This window comes from Rhamphochromis longiceps, linkage group LG3 (assembly GCF_057381845.1).
Source record: "Rhamphochromis longiceps isolate RC_006_pf linkage group LG3, R_longiceps_female_GT1.1, whole genome shotgun sequence".
Classification (NCBI taxonomy): Eukaryota; Metazoa; Chordata; class Actinopteri; order Cichliformes; family Cichlidae; genus Rhamphochromis; species Rhamphochromis longiceps.
This window is the reverse complement of record NC_140559.1, coordinates 14,498,524-14,521,069: the sequence shown is the minus strand read 5'-3', so window position 1 is coordinate 14,521,069 and position 22,546 is coordinate 14,498,524. Positions and strand designations below refer to the sequence as shown.

The window sequence follows — 22,546 nt, the reverse complement described above, 5'->3', positions numbered from 1 at the left end:
GCGCTGTGCATCAGACCTTACTGTGGAAGATAAGATGTGAGCTCACAGCTGTGCATGGAGAGCACAGAGTGAGGTTTTGCATACATCAGCATTTCCAGTGAAGTGATGAAGCAGCTTTGAATGTGTGTAAATGAGTCTAAGCAGCAAACAGAGATCAGTGAGTGAATCTGCTGACACAGAGCATCCAGAGCAGCAGCATCATGGAGAGGATCCTGCTGTGTGTCTGCTGCTTCTCAGGTAAGTCCAGCTGTTTGTCGTCTACAACAGCATTTATTACTCAGATCAGTCTCAGCCCCTGATAGGTCCAGAGTCTCAGATAGACTCAGTGTCTCTACAAACTGACCCAGTCAAACGTTTTGCCTTTCAGGCTGGTTTGTCTCCACCAGTGTGTGAATGTGAGAGTGAATGAATAGTGGTATTGTAAAGCGCTTTGGGTGCTTAGAAAAGCGCTATATAAATCCAATCCATTATTATTATTATTATTGTCTCCACATGCTGTCCCCGTCAGTACCACTATGTTGATGATGCAAAGACTTGGACTGAAGCTCAGAGCTACTGCACACAGACTCACACAGACCTGGCCTCCATCAAGAACACTGAAGAAATGAAGCAGCTGAACAGCACAGTTTCACCTGCTGCTCGCAGCTCTGAGCTCTGGATCGGTCTGTACAGTCAGATCAGCTGGAGGTGGTCAGATGGGCTCACAGGGAGTGGAGCTGACTACAGGAACTGGGACACTTCTGAATATGAACCAGATTTTTACTCTGGGGTTCAGTTCTGTGTGTCCTCTTTAAAAGGAAAATGGTGGGATTATAACTGCAGAGAAAAACTCCAGTTTATTTGCTACAGAGGTAGAAAAAAACCTACATTTGATTTTAAACTTTTAAACTTTAACCTTTGATTTCAGGGCACCATTACAAAGAAAAAATTCCATTCCAAAAAATGGATTATGTTCAACTAGACGTAGCGTTTTCAGTGGGAGAAACGTTTCATCATCATCATCATCAGCTGACTGCGGGTTTCCCAAACCTTATAAACACCTTTGCACAATGGAAAAACGAACCCAATGCATAAACAAAGGGCTTTGAGGTCAGTTTATGATCATTAATATGCAAATTGTCATGACCATTGACCAGCAATCAAAGGCCATTACATTTGGTTTCATGCTAGTTTCAGTCATTGCATAAAAGTACTTTTTAAAAGGTTAAGGAAACCTGCAGTCAGCTGAGACTGAAGAAGGCTTTTGGGTGATGATGAACCGTTTCTCTCACGGAAAACGTCCAGATGAATACAATCAACTTATTGGATTTCCTTATCTCGATGATTGAGCATGCAACAAGACAAAACGTTTCTACATTTTAACTTTCAGGATCACGGATGAACCCTGAGTTTGATTTGGTGGATAAAGAAATGAGTTGGTCCGATGCTCAGAGGTACTGCAGGGAGAACTTTTTGGACCTGGCCACTGTCAAGAACACCGGAGAGAACCAACAAGTCCATGAAAAGGCTCAGAGTAAAAGGGTGTGGATTGGCCTGCACAGAGAGCCACACATTTACTGGTCTGACGGCACAAAGTACTCATTCTCAAACTGGGCCAGTGGGATGAACCCGTTTAGGGGTATGAGTACGATCTGTGCAGCTTTGACTCGTTCAGGAGAATGGAAGACTTTGTCCTGTGAAACAAGATTACCGTTTGTCTGCTACAGCCTCCCTACACCTGGTGAGCCTTCATTGTCTTTCCTTTAAGGATCGCAAGCAATTTTAGACACACGGTGTTGTGCAAAAGTCTTGAGCCACCTGTAATGTCTGCATTTTCTGGAGAGTAATGGGAAACAGCTGCAGAGACTTAATAAATTTCCAAAACGGAAATATAGTTTTTATAAGGTAAACCCTCAGAGAGTTCAAGATCAAGGTATTTTATGCTTGAGTTATTTGCAGGTCAGAATTAGGTGGCTTAACAAACCAAACAAAAAAAGACTTTTGCATGGTGATGTATATTTAAGATAACAAATACTAGATGAAAGACACTTAAAGCATATGTTACAGGTCTTCTATGGATCCTGTTTTTAAACAGAAAAGCAGACCAGGAGTCATGAGCTGCGTTTGGTCTGCAGGCCTTTCCTTGTTTGAGCTACAGGAGCATTGCAACGGCCTATCGCACCCATAGCTCTCTCCCCCTTGTGACATCTTCACAACTTTAAGTGAAAAGTGCAATACCACAATGAAATTTGTCGGAATTTTGTGAGGTTTAACCTGAGATTCTAGCATTTCGGGCAAAATAAATTAATATTTAAAAATCTATTCAGGATTGTAATGAATCGATATCGCGTTATTAAAGCTAGAATTGATTTGTATCGGAAAATCGATAATTAAAACCCACCCCTAGTCAGTATAACCCAAGGTGAAAATGTCCAAATTGTGCCCAATTAGCCATTTTCCTTTCCTGGTGTCATGTGATAATGTTACAGGGCCAAGGTGCAACGGGGGGGGGGGGGGGGGGGGGGTGTGCTCAGACCATATGCCACACACTGCATCACTTGGCTATTATCTCAGAAGGAAGCTTCTTGTGAAGATAATGCGAAACAAATCCCACAACCAGTTTGCTGCAGACAAGCAGACTAAGGACATGGATTAGCTGTGGTCTGATGAGATCAAGATAAACTTATTTGGTTCAGATGGTGTCAAGAATGTGTGGCAGCAACCAGGTGAGGAAAAAGATAAGTGTGTCTTACCTACAGTCAAACATGGTGGTGGGAGTGCTGGTGGCACTGGGGGGCTACAGTTAATCGAGGTAATGCCAATATGTAGTGTGACATACCGAAGAAGCTGAAGCAGATCATGATCCCCTCCCTTCAGAAACTGGGCCAAAGGGCAGTATTACAAATGATAACAACCCCAAACACACATCCAAAAGTTAGTGTGGCACAAAGACCATGTTTGTGTGAGACACTGTTCAGGATGAGAGGAAGCTTAAAAACACATCTACACAAACAAAGTCAGACACACTGCGATTAATTTTAATAAAGTTTTTAAGAATGCATCCTGAAAAGGAGCTTGTCTTTTTGTCAGCCTCGTTTTGTGCGAGAGACTTGTTCATTTCTCTAAACTAGATCAAATTAAAATGTGGGACATTGTCTGGACCTGTGTGATATGGAGAATGAGGGCTAAACATTCACTGCTGCCTGCAATCACAGCAGCAGCAGTGATGGTTTAAATGATGGTGGCTTCATTTAGCTTCTGTTTCTGTGTCTGCAGTAAAGAGGCAGGTAGTGAAGCTCACAGTACATGTGGAGGACTCTCCTGTGGATCTGAATGACTCTGCTGTGAAAGCAGAACTGCTGACAAGGGCAAGTTCCCACAGTCCACCTTTACACTCACACCGTTTATATGTATATGAATTTGCTGATTTTGAATGAAAAGAACAAACATTGTGGCTGCTGTCTGACAGGTGAAGGAGCAGCTGAAGAAGAAAGGAGATGGAGTCAGTGTGAGGTGGAGAGTGCAGCCTGATGGGAAGCTCTTGGCTGGAGATGGAAGAAGAAAGAAGACTCTGAGAGGAAAAGAAAAATGTTTCAGAAGCTTTTCTGCTTGAATCATGTAACAGCCAATTAAACTTTATTATCCACACGTCACTCTCCCAGCTGTGTCTGAGCACAGATGTGGGCTAACATCTGTTTTTAGGCTCTTCTGTCACAGTTTTTGTGGGCGTGGCCTCTTCTTTGGCTTTCATACAGATAAATGCAGACGTGTTTGTGAGCCACAGGTTTCTGCTGACACACGTTCACTTTTGGAAATCAGAGAGACAAACATGCTGTCACCATGGAAACAAGCACAGGAAATACAGCAGGCTGAAACTGTCATGGTCCTGGCTCTTTGAGTTTCTGGACTTTGTGTTTATTATTAAATATTTTCTATGTGATTATTAGTTTGCTGATTGTTTCTATTTCATCTTCGTGTTATTCCTCAGTGTTTCAGTCTGGAGTGTTTATTTCCAGTTACTGTTGATGTTGCTTTATTTTATTCCTTCACTGTTTCCCGTCTCATCCTCCTGTGATAAGTTCTTTCATGCGTCTGTGCTGTCATGTACTTAGGGTTCTCCCTTCCTGTTTTATTTTTTTGTCATTGTTTTAAATCACATGACAGAAACCAGCGACGGCCAAATAAAGCTTTATGAAGTATTGAAGCTCGTATTTAAAAAAGGGTTTGTTACTCAAAGCTTTCTAACACAGTCCTCTTTTGTGGCATCCAGTGGACAAAATGCAAAGAGCAGCTTGAATCTACAAATTAAAATGAATGCTTCATTATGATTGCCTACTCTGCAGAGCTAAGTTGGCAGCTTCTATTCAATATCATGTTACAGCTCTGATATTGGGCTACTGTTTGTTTTCTGATTAATAAATAATTATGATGAATGAACCATACTTGTTCAAACATGTGCCCTCGTGTAGTCTCACTTTGCTTTTGATTTCCTGACCAGATACATGCATTATGTATAATAATATACAACACACTCATAAAATAGGTTGGAAGTGTATTTGTGCTGCGAGATCCATCATTCCAAGTAGTTAAGTAACTAATCAATGGACAGATACATTTATACAGTGTATGTTTTTATTTATTTTTGACCTGGTTATAGAATTGCTAAAAAAAAAAGGCAAATAAAAACCACCGCAGATTCTTCAGCATCCTTCTCATTCTCAGAAGCCTTAGGAACTCCTGTGCAATCACACACTGTCCCAGTAGCTCACGAACATACATGCAGGGGTCCTACACTGACAATACCAGACTTTGTGAGTTTACCACACTGAAGATAGCTCCTAATAACTTTGTAACTTTGTGCCTCCAGATGCTACAGAGCTATTCAGACTGATGGATTGCCTAAAACTAGAAGAACCTCATCTATTCCCCTATCCGGTCATTAAGTCTGATGTCACTAGCCGTGTCTGGGCCTAAACTCCGCTGCAGGTCCATATATCAAACGATCACTATGGCATTACTGAGAGTTGAAAAACTGTCTAAAGTCTTTCATCTTTAATAAAATGATCAGCGTTCTGCTCTACCAGGTGTAACAATTGAGTTTAACATCCAGGCATCCATGAAAACGGAATTTATGACATTTAACGGAGTTAGAAGTTAGCAGGGAGTTAGCTCGCTAGCTTCTATCTAAATACAATATAGCATGTCCTGACTGCGGGGTTTTGGAAACAAATTAAAACGTACAGCTCTGCTATCACTTCCAGCATAAATGAAGACAGAAAACTAAACAGCAGTGACGTTTGTAGGGTTACTGAAGTTGGGCTAGCTGGTATATAATGATGTGCTACGTGACCGCTAGCGACACAGCTATGTTAGCATAATATAAACAAGCTAACTTTTTTCCACTCGATAAAAGTTAACGTGAGTGTTCTCGGTGGTGAGGAACAAATGTAATCGCATGGCAGGATGCTGTAAAAGGACCAAACTTCAGCCAGGAGAACAACTGAGATAATCCATCCACAATACGAGGTTAGTCATTCATATACTGCTGCATGGGCTGGGCTGTAGTTACATCCTAAGGTTTTAAAAACTGAGCTTAAATAAATGATTAGCAGTAATAAAAGCTGATGGAGGTCAACAGTGATCACTGACTGTTTTAGGAGCTTTTTGAGATCAAATAGAAGAAAATACAAAACATTAAACATGTTAACAACACAAAAGCCATATTAAACGCAGACTACTTTAGACCCGGAAGTAGGATTCATCACGTCATCACTGAACAATCGGATTCTGACACATTGGCTGCTCTGAATAAGAGGTATGGCAAACCGCATAAACTAGCTCTTATGACTGTTGATGTGATGGATTCACCAGACATTCGATGGGGAGATACTAAAGAATTTGAGATAACTGCCCTGTGAATAAGGTCTCTCATTCGCATGCTCAACACTCTTAGCACAGAATGTGAAACTAAGGTGACATCTGCGTCACATTTGGAGCTACTTCTGAGTAAATTGCCAGGTGAGATGAGATCAGAGATTCGCTGAAAGATGGGCTGCCAATGTGGAATAATGTATACCCTCTTTGACCTGTCAGGATGGCTCAAATATTAGGCCTGGTGTCAGGCAGTCTCCTCCAAGCTAAACCAGTGTGTCCACAAAAAAGTTTCACTTAGGATCTTCTGTCCCTATCACAACAAAGTGATCGTCTTTGTTGCGATAGGGACTTCATGTAAGATCTCCAGATTTGCCACCTAAACTCAGCAACAGAAGTCTTATATCTGGACAGCTCCATAGATTACACACAAGTTCTCCTTAAGGTAGTCAGCCCCCCCCCCCCGACATTTTTTTCCCCCAGGGGGAAGGGCCCACTCCTAAAGACCTTGTATGACTCTGTGGTGGCCTCGGCCATCTTTTATGGTGTGGTCTGCTGGGGCCGCAGCATCTCTGCAGGAGACAGGAAGAGACTGAACAGGCTGATCCGGAAGGCCAGCTCTGTTCTAGGATGCCCTCTGGACCCAGTGGAGGTGGTGAGTGACAGGAGAATGGTGGCTGAGCTGTCATCCCTGTTGGACAACATCCCCCACCCCATGCAGGAGACTCTGACAGCAGTGTGGGATGGAAAGATTTCGCAGGTCTTTCCTCCCCACTGCTGTCAGACTCCACAACAAAGACTTCAACTGATCAAACTCACACACACACACACACCAAGGGACTATTTTCTGTGGTGGAGACACTGCGTTCAAAGATTCTTTCAGTCATTTTAGTCCTGACCTGCAGCAGATCAGCTACCATTCCAACCCTCCTGCAGCACCACATTTTTGCAGAGTATGGGAGCTTATGTATGAGATTTATTTGGTTAAGACCTCAGTTTATACCACTTTTGGCTCAGGGACAGTGAGAGACCAAGTCCTAAGGCCTGTCCTCACTGAAATTGAGGTCATCCTGAATTCCAAGCCCCAGGGAAATATCTCAGCAGACATTGCAGAACTTGATCCTCTGACACGCAGTTGCTAGTTGGTGGGGCAGCTGGATAGCTCACTACCCCAAGTTGTGTATCCCAAATATTGTTGGACTGCAAACTTGTTTGGACTGCAAACCCAAGGAAACTGTCAAAATTCCTCACCAGACATCAATATTTGGAATGGTGGTGATGCTGGTTGATCCTCAGTTACCTCAGATTAGGAGAGTGACCAAGGTATTTTCAGGGTCGGATGGACGAGTGAGATCAACTGAGGTAAAGATAAAGCTCTGTGTGTACACAAGACCTTTCACCCACTTAACCCTTGTGTGGTGTTCATATTTTTGTTACTCAGCCAGTGTTCATGGGTCTGGTGGACCCGCTAGATTTTTGGCTTTCCAAATTAACACTATCAAACAATTTTATGTTAAATTACTCAACAGATGTTTACTTCATCCCAATTACAAGCCATATGAACAGCAAACATGGTTAATTTTTTCCCTTTACCTTTGTTAGATCACATTTATGAATTAATGTGCTTCTCGGGTTTTTTTTATAAAATGTTATAAAAAAAATAAATCAGTTATAATCAAGTGGAGTGAGTGGAAAGACACAACACATTTACACGTGAAGCAATATGTTTCACAACTAAATGGCATCAGCTGCTCATCAATGGTGACATTAGGCCCAGGGTTGTAAAACAAGTGGAGGTGGTGCACACACTTATCCCACACTGTCCTGATGGCAGCTAGCTTGTCTCTCTGCCGTCGAGCTGGTCTGTCGTCTCGGTTATCAAAACGGATAATCCTGGAAATTTTGTGGAAGTTTTCCAGAGACACTGATGCACGGAAAGGTTCGTGCCGGTTTCTGCATCCCACAGGGATTCTGTGGATTCCCCTTCGGACCTGAAAACTCCAGCAAGGATAAGAACCCCAAAGTAGGGCTGTAGATGAATTTGGTCCATCTCCTTCCACCTCTCTCCAAAAACACACCTTCCTTCTAGATTACTGCAATCCAGAATAATTTTCTGGATGGAATCTGGGATGAAAAGCTCAAATGAAGACTTGATGTCCTGCACATGAGTACCTGTCAGCCGTGTTGGCCCTGGCTTATCACAGTAACAGCTCTGCAGGGTGGCTCATTTCTTGGGCAAGAAGACCATCCAATTTCACCAGTTATTGACATCCATATTTCTTCACTTGCTGTCTGGTGGGCTTGTTCTGGTCCTGGAGCTGGCTGCAGATGGGGTACTCATCTTCGTTTTGTTACTAAATGGTGCTCAACCTCATCCTCTTCTTCAAAGTCACTGTCAGACTCTGAATTTTCAGAAATGTGAAGTATTCTGAAACCTCTTTGTCAACATCATCATCTGAAGCTCCTCTCTCTTCCAAAATCAATAAGGCCCTCGCAGCAGATAATCTTTTGCCATCTTGATCAGTTGTGATAAAGAACCACACTGGCAAAGTCTTATTTACAGCATTATGCCCCTAATTTGCAGGTGGGACAGGGTATGAGAAAATAAAATTTGGATTCCTCAAGAAAGAGGGTAAAATGTGTGGGAATGTAAGAGCAGACAACAATGTTGCAACTTTGTGCGGAGCAGGAGGGGAAGAAAACACTATCAGCAGCACCAGAAAGGAGGAGGACAGAGTGTGGGAACACAGGACCTACACTTTCAACACTTTTATTAGACCTGGGTCCAGTGGACCCGAACACCTTGTATGTAATGTAAATGCGTGGGGGGAGGTACAGTATGAGGTCATTGAAAATTAGTTCGGATTTATGTTCTTCACAGAAAATAAGCCAAAGCCAATGAATTTCAGGTTGAAAAGATAATTAATTGTTTAATTTTTCTTTTGAAAAAAACTGAAAACGGGTCTCACAGACCCGAACACCATACAAGGGTTAATAGTGCTCCTAGAGATAACAGCTCACGAGGGTTAGGTGTGCTTGCTTACCTTCCTAAGGTAAGCTATGTTAGCTGCAGGTGTGTCTGATGTGTTGAACATGAAACAGGAAGTTTTGAGCTGAAATCAGCTCAGAATGAATCCCGATGCAGGTGTGTCACTGGAATATTTCTAACATTTTGAGTTATTTTCCAGTGTTAGAAAATCAGCACTGCTCAATGTTAGCCATTGTTAATCTTCAAAACTGACTAGGTTACTTTTAAACATATAACACTGTCAAAAGTGTTAATTTAACACTCAACAGTGTTGTATTTAACACTCAGAGGTGTGGACCCATATAGACACTCTCCAGTGTTAATTTAACACTGGAGATTTTGCTGTGAAGTGGAGATTTTTTTAGACTATTAGTTTGAGTATTCATGAAAGCATAGATCCTTTTATTAACCTCTACTTATTTTTAAATATTGCTTATATGCGATGGAAATTTTGCTGTTTTCAAATGCAATGACAATAAAGTCTTTGAATATGAACTTGATTACTACCATGCCGTGTTTAGGACCACGACCACTGAAGGCCACGCCCTCTGGTCATGTGATCATGTGGTTTGTAGGAAGGCTCCTCTTCCTCAGAGGATCCACCTGTGCTTCCTCTCCTCTCTCCTCCACCTGTTACAGTGAGGGAACGTCCTCCATGATGGAGGAGCTGCTGGAAAGTGCTGAGAGTTTCCTCCAGAGTGAGACCTCTGTCACAGTTCAGAGGATCTACGGCAGCAGAGATCTTCATGGACACTAAAAGTCTCAAACACACAACAACAACATCACACTGACTCCACTCTGACATCACTGATCAATAATCAAAGAACACACAGATCAAACTGATTGATCAGCCATCAGAGGAGTCGGATCAATGGAGCTGCTTCTGTTCCTGATGTCCCCTGTTTGATCCTGGACCTGAACTCTCCCTGCAGAGGAGACACAAGACAGTCAGAGACACACACACACACACACACACACACACGCACACACACAAACACACAGACACACACACGCACCCACGCAGACATACAAACCTCTGACTTTGAGCTGCACTGTTTTGTATCTCCTGGCGAAGAAGATGAAGATGTCTCCATGACTCCAGACTCCACATCTGTATTCTCCACTGTCTCCATCTGTGGGCTGTTTCAGGGTCAGACTGAGGTCTCCAGTTTTCAGCAGGTCTTCGTTCGGTCTCTGTAAACCTGGTGCTGTTCTTCAGGCTGGTCAGAGCCGTTCTCATACACGTGGACCTTCCTATAGTTGTCCTTCCACTCCACTTTAACATCTTCAGGCAGGTGAAGTGTGGTGTTGAAGGGCAGCTGGACAGACTCCACCCCTGAATCCACCTCCACCTGGGGGACTGAGAGGACAACAAAGCACAACATGAGCTTGGATGGAGACATTTGTGTTGACTCTAACAGGCTGAATGCTGCTGCTTCACTGGGAGCTACACGAACAAACTAAGTAACATATACAGCTACAACATTGTCCATGTGCCAAGACTGCTAGCAGGGTAACATGCTAACCCTGATTAGCATCTCCATTTTAATTCACAGTGTTATTGAAACACTGATGCTTTGTGGGGTTAGTTAGTAAACTAGTTAGTAAACTGTACATGCTGCTTTCACGTGCAGCATGTACGTGCACCTATAATCATAACTGATTATAGATGAGGACCAAAGAAGGTTTTTACTGATGTTTGAACTGACTTAGCTTAGCCTGTGTTTTAGCCACATGCTAAACAAACACATGTTCAGAAACTAGAAGATGTTACCTTTCAGATGAAGTCTCACACATGAACTTTGCTCCTACAGTTCATCTGCTGAAGCTTTTACATTTGGCTGGAAATCAAATAAAAACCAAAACAGCCACAAACATCAAACATGCTAACACTGTGACATTATTGGATGGAGCCACTGAGACTGAACCACCATCATGAGTCTGACCTCTGACCTTTGACCTGTATCTACAGCACTGACCTCTGACTTTCAGCTCCACGTCCTTCTTCAGCAGGATGTTTCCCTCCCTGTTGTAGACGGTGCAGGTGTAGGTGGAGTTGTCTCCATCTGTGGGGTATTTCAGGGTCAGACTGAGGTCTCCAGGTTCCAGTAAGTTTCTCTTCATCTTTGTTCGGCCTTTAAAATCATCATGCTGTTCTCTAGGCTGGTCAGAGCCGTTCTCATACACGTGGACCTTCCTGTTGTTTTTGTCCTTCCACTCCACTTTAGCGTATTTAGGCAGGCAAACCATGGTTTTGCAAGGCAGCTGGACAGACTCCACCCCTGAATCCACCTCCAACTTGTAAACTGAGAGAACAACAAATCACAACATTTGCAATAGTAAAGGTTACTAGTGATCTTCTGATGGCCTCTTACTGTGGACTTATTTCTGTGCTTGTCCTGTTAGACCTCAGTGCACCATTCAATGCATTGATCATAATATTATACTACAGAAAACATGCTGCAGGTTTCAGAGGAATTATAGCTTTTAATCTGATTGATTACAATTTGTTCATGTAAACTGGGAGTCTTCTTAACACACTCAGCGTGTTCCACCGGGCTCTTTGCTGGGAAAAATAGTTTTTATTTTATTTTATACATGCTTGCTTTACACAATATTATTAAAGATTACTTTATACATTTTCGTTGCTATGCCAATGAATCCCAGTTATAATGAAAAGATGTCACAAATCAGAAATTTATGGGCATTATGGGTAGTGTAGTAGGAGAGACTCACCTGACATGAAATACTGGCGGAAATAAAATAAAAGACCTCCAGAAGTGATGAGAACAAGAACCAGAATAACTATGAGAGCTTTGAGCCAGGATGGAAACCATTCTGTGGAGAAAAAAAAGAATAATATGATCTTTGACTGAATGTCATTTATAAATGTAATGAGTAGACCTTTGCATAAATCAAAGGGCCAACATGGTTATTCTGACACTGTTAAAATAATAAAGCTTCATCTGATTGATGTGACATGTATCTACAACAGGTGTTTGTTGTTGACCTTTGACCTGCAGCTGTACATCTCCCAGTTTCCGGTTGCCATACTTAAGGTCTATAACGGAACAGGTGTAGGTGCCACTGTCAGACAGTTGGAGGTTGGTCAAAGTGAGGTTGAGGTCTCCAGTATCCAGAGCGTCAGCCTTCATGGATGTTCGGCCGCTGTAACGCTGGTTTTGATCTTTCAGTTCGTCTCCTTGAAGCTGACGCTGACGGTGGACGGTTGGAGGACTGAGGTCGGAGCGACTCCACACCACTGTGGGGCTGTCCAGTTCAAAAGTAGAAAAATCGCAGGGCAGCAAGACAAATGGCTGTCCCACATAAAGTTCCACAGCCGAGGCATATTGGGAAACTGAGGACACAGAAAGAGACTCAGTATATTAATTTGACATTTGTTTCAGCTGCAGATAAAAATGTTTTGGTGTCCACCAAAGGAGAATCAGCAGTACTGTGATTTTACTGCATTTTAGTGCACTTTCATTGAAACTTAAATACATTTTAGTTTCTCAACGGGCCAAAATAATAGTAACAGAAACAGACTGCTGTAATATCAGCTCACACTGACTCTTTGTGTTCACTACTTGCAGATCAGCTGTGGCCATATGATGTTTAATTATGCACAGGGAGGCACGTCCCCCGAACTACTCATGCTGATTAACACAACACACACACGTTACATGCACTTCTCTCCACCACCACTAGATCTCTCCACACTCTGTGCTGACTCCAATGAACGATCAGAGCTGCTGAGCCTGTTTGCAGACAGAGGAGGAGCTCCTGGTGATCCGTGTGGCACTAAAAAGCTTTGATAACGTCCATCCAGCAGCTGATAACAGGGACATTTGGTGCCATGTCAGAGCTGCACAGTCAATCATCCGTTTGGCTCTTTAGTTTGAAGAGTTCAAAGCAGCAGCAGAGAATCTAAAGTGTGTCACACAGCACCAAGTTTCCTTTGGTCACATATGAAATGTGAGTCCGAGCTTCAGCTACACAACAACACACAGCAGCTGATTGTAACACGAGCTCATCTGAAAGGCACCAAGAAGAATCCAGAGATTTGAAAGTTGCTGCTTTGGATTGTTAGTTTGATCTGAATCAGAATCCAGTGTTTGATGGAAATCTCCTCCTGCTGCACTTCAACACATTAACACACTTTTTCTTTTTTTTTGGTTTGTTTTTTGCGCCTGTCGCTTTTGGTTCTTTAGCCATCAGAATTACAGTCTGAAGGCCAGAAAGATGCCCAATGGATTGACATTGCCAAGTGGATCATTACGGTTTTGCCATATTGGCTTATTTGATTGATCTTTATTCTTGTTATTGTTATTTTAGTTTCATTTATTAGAGACGCTACCTTCACCCTCCACATCTTCATCTCCATCATCATCTATATCTGGAAGTCCCGCAGGATCTCAGCTCAGTCATTCTTGACCCTTGTCTCCCATTTTGACCTCGGGACTTTCAGGCCATAATTGACATAAATGTTTTGGTTTGGTTATGGCGTTACATGTATCCCCTGCCTGCTAGCATCTTGCACCAGCTGTAGTGTCTTAATAAAGTCTATTTATTGATAGATAGTCACAAGCGTGTCTTAGATATTTTGGTTTTGGAACTAATTTTACCCCATTAAAGAGCACATTTATTCCACATTTTGTAAACTTCCAAGCACTTTGGGTTTTCATTAACTGATAATTATGAAAAATCCTTGTTGGCATAACCATTTAACCATACTGATTGTGACTGCTGGCCATTTCATATTTTATGTTTCTTTTTTTTCTTTTTTTTTTTAATAATTGCAAAATTGTCGCAATTGTCATTTTCTCACCAAGCTTCTGGCTGATGGTCTTTTAGCCCATTGCAGTCTTTTTCAGATCTATGATACTGCCCTTAAAGTCCTCGACGTTTGGGAACCACTGGTGTAGAGAATGGACATCAGCCAGGATAAGCAGCAGAGCTCTCAGTAGAAATTACTGGGAGTCATGATTCGCTTAACCACCTACTGAATCCACATAAACCCCTGACTGTGCACATTTCCCTGTTTAGAGGCAAAGTCTCCCTCTACAATGTAGCAACAGAAAATATAGTCTTTTATGTTCCTTCTTTTTCTCTGCTCATGTTCTAATTAACTCAATCAAGCTGAGCACACTTATTAGAATAATTAAAATAAAGTTTGCATTTCCATCTGTTAATATTATTTATTATCACATTAATGTGGGACAAGGCTCAGGTTGCTTTGCATAACTGCTTGTAGCAAGAAAGTAAAAGGAGCTACTTTTACTTTCTTACTGTCGGTGTTCCTGGGTCATTGACCGAGTGTTCTCCGTTTTGGACTTTGTCACTGTTTAGTTTTCACGTTTTTCTCTTTTAGTATGTAAATGTTAGATTAAATAGTTAAAGTTTAGACCCAACAGTAATCCTCAGTGTGTGTGCATTATTTTCTGTTCCACTTCCTGTGTGTGATGAGTCAGATTCAGTTCAGCTGTGTTCTTACCTGTTTTTAATCATAATCCATTATCCATTATTATCCACTGAGTATTTAAGAACTCACCTTTCCTCAGTTGCTTGACTTGTCATCGTCAATCCCATGTGTGTGTTTTTAGTTCCGCCAGCCCTTCAGTCAATCAGTCCATCTCATGTTGTATCCATTCTGCCTTTATAATAAATATAAAAATATGGCTGTGGACGATGTTTATTAATAATAATAAACACCACTTTTAGTACTTTTATTAGAGTATTTTTTAAAAGCTAGCATCTGTACTTCTACTTAAGTAAAGAATGTCTGTTTATGCCACCTCTTCTTGCTGGTGTCAAAGGGTATAATGGCAAGGTGAGTTTCTACCAGAGGCATTTTAAAACAGAAACTCAAAAATGAGACGTGTCGTAGCTGTGATTTTTCTGTAAAAAACCCTTAACCCTCCTGCCATCCTTTAAAAAACTCACACCCATCACCCTAGGGACCATTCTCAGCCACGCCATAAAAAGACCATATATCCATATTTTATTCCACTTTAAATTAGCCAACCTTGTAAAAATACTTCTCCCTGAAATATTCATGTAAAGTTTTAATTATATTTTCGTTGTTTTAACCCTTCAAATCCCAGTGTTATTACATGAGCGCCCTGTGTTATAAGCCCCAAAAACCAAAAAACGAAACTAAATATTTCCACAAAAAACCAGTTGAAGTAATATGTGATTGTCATTATAAGTAGGCCTTTAGATGGACCAAAGATTGGCACCAACATACATTTTGACCTGCCATTATTTTTTTTGCATTTTTTTTGCAATTTAAAAATTAAAACTTCAAGGCCCTGAGTCTTCATTGACATCCAAGAAAAGAAGAAAAAATAAAATCATATGATGATAATTTGGGGTTGAAAAATAGCGTTTATAATGGAAGTCAATGGGCAGAAAATGGTCCCCAGGGTGATGGGTGTGGGGATTTCTGCTGCTCAGCCATTTTAGGCTGATTTAAGGAATTCACACTGGAATATTAACATTGACAGGTAAAAACTATCCTGTGGCAAGTTTGGTTATATTCCACTGAACACAGTGGAAATGGCAGCCATTTAACACATAGCAGTGGCACAAAAAGGTCCCAAGAAGGCAGGAAGGTTAAAGGTTATCTCCATGTTATGAAGGGCTACACAGAAATGAAACTGAATACCAGTGTGCATGTTTCATTAATCCATCCATTTTCTGTTTCTGTTCCATCCAAACCCTGGTTCAGGTTGTGGGTCAGCCTCTGAGCAAAGAGCCCAGACTTCCCTATCCCCATCTCCTCCATCTTATCAGTGGAGCACACTTCATTAATGAGCTGGAATGCAGAAATGTTCCCAGGCTAGCTGAAAGACTTAATCCCTCCAGCATGCCCTGGGTCTTCCCTGGGCCTCAACACGGTGGGACACAAAAATCTCACAAAAGAGGTGTCCAGGAGGCCCTTTGTCAGATGCCCAAACTACCTCAAATGGCTTATTTCAATGCAGAGGAGTAGCAGCTCAATCTGAGCCCATCTTGGATGACTGAAATTCTCACGCTATCTGTAAGGAAGAGCCATATTTCTGCTGCTTGTATCTGAGATCACATTCTTTCAGGCACCACCTAGAGTTTACAATGATAGGTGAGGGTAGTGATGTAGTGAACTTCTAAATTGACAGTTTTGCTTTTATATTCAGCTTTCTCTTTACCAGAACAGACAATTGCATCATCTGGATCATTGCAGCCACGGTCCAAATCCATCTGCCCATAATCCTCCAACCATCACTTGTTAAAAAGACCCTTTGATACTTACAGTCCTTCACTTGGTGAATATCTCCACCAGTGGAAACATAAATGTTAAACTATTAAAACGATACTCTTAAAGTAAAAGTAAAGACAAAAAGGATTGGTGCCCTTTATTTATTCCAGTCACTTAATTAAGTCATTTAATCCATAAGAAGCAAAGAACACAAAGAACCAAACCGCTTATTTTGCCTGTTGGTCATTTTTGCTGGCAATTTTTGAATAAAAGTCTTCAACCTAGCTCATCTGACAGTATTCATGTTTGGCAGTCACAATCAGTATGAATGTAGGAGTGCAATGTAGTCTGTGCAGTCCAGCATATCACAATTACTAAATGGGGGAGGACCCTGTGGAGGACCCAGCAGCAGAGAAGCAATTTAGAGTGAGAATTTGATCAAGGCGACGAGAGGCAGACCAACCGAGCGGTGGTGTATCAATCTCACAATTGGCAAACAGGTGAGAAGACACACCTCCAGCCATTCAGCAGAAAGGTAAGCCATGCCCTCTATCTCTCTCTCACACACACAGGGAAAGGGAGGGAGGGACAGAGAGGCTGGGCACCAAAACTACAACACATATCAGGAAAGGATGCAGTATTTTGCAGCGAACGTTAAGTGACAAAGAGACTTGTGGAAGATCCAGATCCAAGCCAAGTACAAGAAATACTACTCAGTACGGTGAGTGTGGAGTTCTTTAAACTATATTTATTAATGCAAATATGCTAAACTGTTAGATGTGGACGTTTAATAATGTGCTTCACTTTTCATTCGTCAACAGGAAAAATTATATTTTTCTGACTTCTGCTTTTAAATTTAGTTTCACTGATAGACAACAAATGTTCAAGTCATTCAATTGAATACAGTTCACTTCATATAGAAACATTTCAGAAAAAAGGAAGAGAGCGGAGAGAGGCAGGACAAAAGCCAGAGTTTAGTAATTACTATTATTAAATGCAACAGTGTTGTATGAAATCAAGAATGATGTGTGAATGAAAAAGAAATGCTCAGTGCATCATGGGAAGCTCCTACCAGCCAGGGGAAGGTTTTAAATTAAGTTCTTTAAGATGTGATTTTAGATTTAACAGGGTGTGGCGACACGGCAGTGTGGTTTTTACCACTGGTGACTCACAACAAGAAGGTCGTGAGTTTGACTCCACCATCTGGCCGTGTGTTGGGTGAACTGGTGATTCTAAATTGGCCATAGGTGTAAATGTTTTTCTGCCTCTCTGTGTGAGCTCTGTGACAGACTAGCAGCCTGTCCAGGGCCTAACTGACCTCTTGCCCTATACTAGGATATGCTGCAGCCCAACTCTAACCCTGAATTGGATGAGTAGAGTAGTAGAGTGGATAGATGGGTGCACATGTAATCTGATGTGACTGGTACTTGGATTTTACAAACAAGCAATTCTCACAGATGGCAGCACCACCTCGGCCAGAACTGTTCGACTTCCATGGAGTCCCCATGATCAACATTTTCACTGATGACTGGGACAACATTCAGAACTTCAAAGCGAGACCAGATGATATTCTTATTGCTACGTACCCTAAAGCAGGTAATGATGTGTAAGAGCTCTGCAGTATTTTTTCACGAAGAAAAATAGATCGACATATCTTGCTAACCAGTATCTATTGATATGTTTGTTTGTTTTATCTCAGGAACTACATGGGTCTCTTACATCTTAGATCTTCTGTATTTTAGCGATATGGGTCCAGACCGTCAGACATCCATCCCTATTCATGAAAGAGTTCCCTTCCTGGAGTTCTGTCTACCTCCTATACCTTCAGGTTAAATCCTATTTTATGCTATCATATTACACCAAAACAAAAAGCTCAAAGTCAATTTCATTTTGGCTATATACTTAAACAAAAATATTAAAGGGAAGCCATTATAACATGCTTAAGAAGCAGCTGCTAAAATACCCCATTATTCAGTGGCTTTCTAAGAGCCAGCAGTTTGTCAGTGTGTAAACATGTCAGGTTATTTAAAACATCTACATTTTTCAGGCCATTAGTATTATTGACATGTGATCTAAAAGAATCTTTCAATCAGTTGCAAACAAACCCTTTCTTATCATCCAGGCACAGACTTGGCAGAACAACTTCCCACCACTCCTCGTCTCATTAAAACCCACCTTCCTGTCCAGTTTGTACCAAAGTCTTTCTGGGAGCAGGACTGCAGGGTAAAAGTCATGAACTTATGCATATACATTAATGAAACCCACAGATTATAATTTAATGTTGTGTCTTTCTGTAGATAATCTATGTGGCCCGTAATGCAAAGGACAATGCGGTGTCCTATTTTCACTTTGACCGGATGAACAGCCTTCAGCCAGAACCAGGAGACTGGAGCACCTTTCTACAGGGATTCATGGAGGGAAACAGTGAGTCCAGTGTAGTTTCAGGTTCCAGGAAAAACAATGTCATCTCATTTTGCATGTAAAAATTCCTCTGTGCATTGTTTTGTGGCTACAGGGGCTTTTGGATCGTGGTATGACCATGTGAATGGCTGGTGGGAAAAGAAGCAGACTTATTCAAATCTCCTCTACATGTTCTATGAAGATTTGATTGAGGTACTGTGGCTTGTGCTAATGTCTTTGCCATTGTCAGCTGAGCTCTTTAAAACTGTCTTGATTGTGACTGTAACAAACAAAGATCCACAGGAACATCTCATTTTTATCAGCCTATACATGGCTAAAGCTATAACGGTTAACTAAAAGATTTTCCTTCTTGGATGCAGGAAAAAAGAGAGCAGCTTTCCAGGGCCTGTCTCTGCAGATGATGAAGGAAATAGTGTCACACACAACATTTCTGTAAAGCCATGGCCAAAGGTTTTGCTGCTATTCAACAAAGAAAACAACATTTGCCTTAAATTACAATTAATTCCGACTAGGTGCCCAGATATACCCAGTTTTAAATGGGTATTTTACTTTTCTTTTTTTTAAAAAGCAGCGTGCTGTGCAAGTGATAAAGATGTCTTTGAGTATGCTTATACTATACTCTATAATCAGGTTGTTTGCATGGAACAAAAGAACAAGTATCAGTAAATGCCCGAAATATCAAAATTACAGCTTTTCTTTGAGTGGAGACTGAACATGTGCATGGAAACATGGTAAGCGTCAAACTGATAAAAGCTGAAGAAAAGAAAAATCTGTTTGACCGATCACTACATCAGTCTTTGTCGTGTGTTGTTCTAAGTAGGTTTCTAGACCTAAATGCAGACTTGTGACACAATTACAGTGCGAAAAGCAAACCTTTATTATCAGGACCATGACCATATTTCTCAAGTAACTTTTTTGAAAAATGCAAGTAAGCTTATTTTCCCCAAGACACTAATGCTGTCGCTTAACTCAGAATACTAGTTTACACAGGGCAGATATCATATACATATACAGATGTCATATGCTGTAAATAGGAATGGGCAGTGGTAAGAGTTTAGTGATTTAATTCCATTATGGACACCACATATCGATTTGATTCGTTATCGACTCTCACTGGCTCCCCTTTAAGAGTCACCACCATTTCTAAGCAGCACAGCAAAGAGATCACATTCATGCAAATTAAATACATGCTGAGTGATCAAATGTTTGAACATGGTTGAGGTATCTCGCCTCTTTGTTGTGATCTTTGTGGTCATTGGTGCCCATATCACACAGAACTCTTTTCTTTAAATTAATGTAGCACCTTACTTATTTACTCCCAGCACAAATACATTTGTTATACTACACGTTACTCCTTTTACTCTGTAAAGGCTCCACAGACCAACACACTCCCCTATACTAATGAGGACACATGGGATCTTTCTCTTAGTGTTTAGGTATGAACACAAATGAAAGGACAAAACAGGATAAAAAGACTTAAAAGTGCAATAAATGTGTTATAAAAATAAAAGCAATGGCCAAAGCCACGCTGTTGATTATGCCACTATTTTTCTCTTCAGTCAAACAAACTGAAATCAGCTGATTGTAGTGAGAGAACTGATTAACGGGATTAATAGCCAGGCAGACTAACAATTCCAAGTAACCGGACTCCTGAGAGCTCTACATTCCCATCTATAATTAGAAATCAGTTACTGTACCAGATTTTATTTCATTTGTACTTTGAGCACCAATGAAATTTAATTCCATTGTAATTGGGAGAAGTTGGACATTTTTAAATATCTCCAAAAGGCCTAACAACACCAGATCAATCTAGACAGATAAGAGAGGATAAATTTGATTTTGGATTGAAATGTTCCTTTAAAGGTGATAATTATTTTCAATATTTATGTGAACAGGACTCGGGACGAGAAATAGAGCGACTGTGTTCCTTCCTTGGTTTGTCTCCTTCTGCTGAGGAGAAGGAAAGAGTCCGAGTCAGTGTGACGTTTGATAATATGAAACAGAACAACATGACCAACTACAGCACAATTCCTCTGTTGAACCAGACCGTGTCTCCGTTCATGAGAAAAGGTAAAGTCAATGCTCAGCATCACTTTTTTTCAGTACCAATATTTTCTCCATATATAATTAGGTTGATTCGTTACTCTGAACATTTTGTCTCCAGGGAAAGTTGGTGACTGGAAGAACCACTTCACTGTGTTGCAGAATGAACAGTTTGATGAGGACTACGAGCACAAAATGAAGAATCCTGCTCTCAAGTTTCGTTTTGAAATTTAGATGCCCAGCGTGACTCGATGGAGCTGTGAAGTGATGAAAACGTTAACATAACATTTCAAAATTCATCTGCACCTCTTACGTAAAGTTACCAAGAAACAAAACTTAGAGTAATGTACTGTCAAAATTATGCGTCTGCTAAGACTGGCTTTGAATCTTTGACTTTACCATTTGTTTTTTGATTGATGTTGGTATTATTTCCTTAATGTTATGCCAGTCAATAACTCTATTTAATCTATTGTGCAACAAAATAATATAAACATAGACTATTCACCTTTTTTCTCATCTTTAGCAGTGATGTTGAATGGATTGACTTAACCTGGCCGTCTCCCTACTTTAGTTTTTGAATTGAGAGGTACAGTTTCGGGTGATTTTAAAAAGAGCTGTGCTTAAAGTTTTATAAACATGTTTGTTGTCTCATTCTGAGGGACTATTGGTTCTAAAAGAAAGTGTGGAGCATTATTAAAATCACTACACATGATTCCACCACCACCAACCTGAGTAGTCTTAGTGAAGACACTGGCTACCACCAGGAAACCGTACAGATGACATCAGGCCAGGGTTAAGATCACTAACATAATATCTAAACCGGACACTAAGAAGAAAAAAAAAAACATGAAAAAGTAGTAACAGTTAAACAGTAGCAGATAATAATCAGCATATGACAAACACATGAATCCCCACAGTTCACAGCTGCAGGTTAGGATTCCTGAGGAAGATCTCTAAAGAAAACATCCAGACCCTCAAGGTATCAGTTCAACTCAGCTGCAGTGACTCATCTAGGTGACAGTACAATTACTGCGTATCATCAGACATGGTAAAGGTCCGCCACACCTGGTGCACAGCCTTTTGTTACCTGAGCACCTCCCACTAATACACCCACTGTTCTCAGTACTACTGATACTCCTGGGGACATGGGAAGTCCCAGACACTACATATTAATAATAAAACATTTAGTATTTAATAATAATACCCACTGTTAGTCCCACGGTGGTGGTGATCATGATAGTCGATACACACTGACAACAGTGATGTGCGTTACGCTATCAATGCTTTACTACTCAAATGGCCGGGGTTGCACCACCTATCATTCACATATTGTATAAAGCATCACCTTTATTTTTCCCACAGGCATCCATGTCCCTGTCAGCACTCATCATGATAAAAACCAGCAGCTCCTCTGCAGCTATCTAACACAGGATGATGGGCTCTGACAGGATAGTTAATGAACATTTTGCTTTTTGCTTTGTGCACCATTTATTATTTTCATTTATTAAACAGTTCATATTTGCTCCCTTTCACATTTGTGCTTTGCCCAATAACATCATGGCAATCACTCCCCTCTGAGCTGCAAAGACTTAAAACAAATAACGGGAAATGAGATGTACAGAAGGTAAGGTTACAGGGAAATACTCAAAAACATTTGGTGTATTGTGTCTATATTGCTGGTAGGCCTACAGTGTATAGGTGATGTTGTTGCACTCTTTTATACACCAAACATATGTTGCTCGTTTATGAAAACTCATTCTTTAGTCTTAAAACTAACGTTTGCTCTATTTCTATTTTGTTTGCAAAACAACATTTGTGATGAAGAGGGGTGGATCTGACTGAAACTGCTCACTCATTGCATAGAGATGTGTGACTGCAAACTTCTTAGCCAATGAACGAGGGGAAAATATGACAGATAATCCTGCTCCTGAAACGTAGTGTAAGCTTCTACAGACTGGAAGGTTTTG

General features: G+C 41.0%; 2 protein-coding genes and 1 pseudogene across 4 annotated transcripts in view; 1 reads left to right on the top strand and 2 right to left on the bottom strand.

Annotated features, from left to right (window-relative positions):
* Positions 1 to 22,546, bottom strand: part of LOC146673023 (NACHT, LRR and PYD domains-containing protein 3-like) — a 505,210-nt gene that overhangs the window by 191,101 nt on the left and 291,563 nt on the right. The gene's annotated exons all lie outside the window — the stretch shown is intronic.
* Positions 8,889 to 15,665, bottom strand: LOC146673041 (uncharacterized; annotated as a pseudogene). Its single transcript, XR_014910341.1, has 7 exons — positions 15,599 to 15,665; positions 13,944 to 13,988; positions 11,889 to 12,236; positions 11,615 to 11,716; positions 10,858 to 11,184; positions 9,913 to 10,238; positions 8,889 to 9,804 (listed from the first exon to the last, which is right to left on the bottom strand). The product of XR_014910341.1 is annotated as an uncharacterized LOC146673041 (transcript).
* Positions 16,573 to 21,962, top strand: LOC146673040 (cytosolic sulfotransferase 3-like). 2 transcript variants are annotated; one of them, XM_085401577.1, is made up of 8 exons: positions 16,573 to 16,650; positions 17,573 to 17,711; positions 17,815 to 17,943; positions 18,238 to 18,338; positions 18,413 to 18,539; positions 18,631 to 18,728; positions 20,432 to 20,606; positions 20,701 to 21,962. In XM_085401577.1, exons 2-8 carry the CDS (start codon positions 17,573 to 17,575, stop codon positions 20,811 to 20,813), a joined length of 882 nt encoding a protein of 293 aa, XP_085257703.1. In that variant the 5' UTR covers positions 16,573 to 16,650; the 3' UTR covers positions 20,814 to 21,962. The 2 variants fall into 2 exon arrangements, with proteins under 2 accessions (XP_085257703.1, XP_085257702.1); XM_085401576.1 differs by lacking the exon at positions 16,573 to 16,650 and adding an exon at positions 16,715 to 16,836.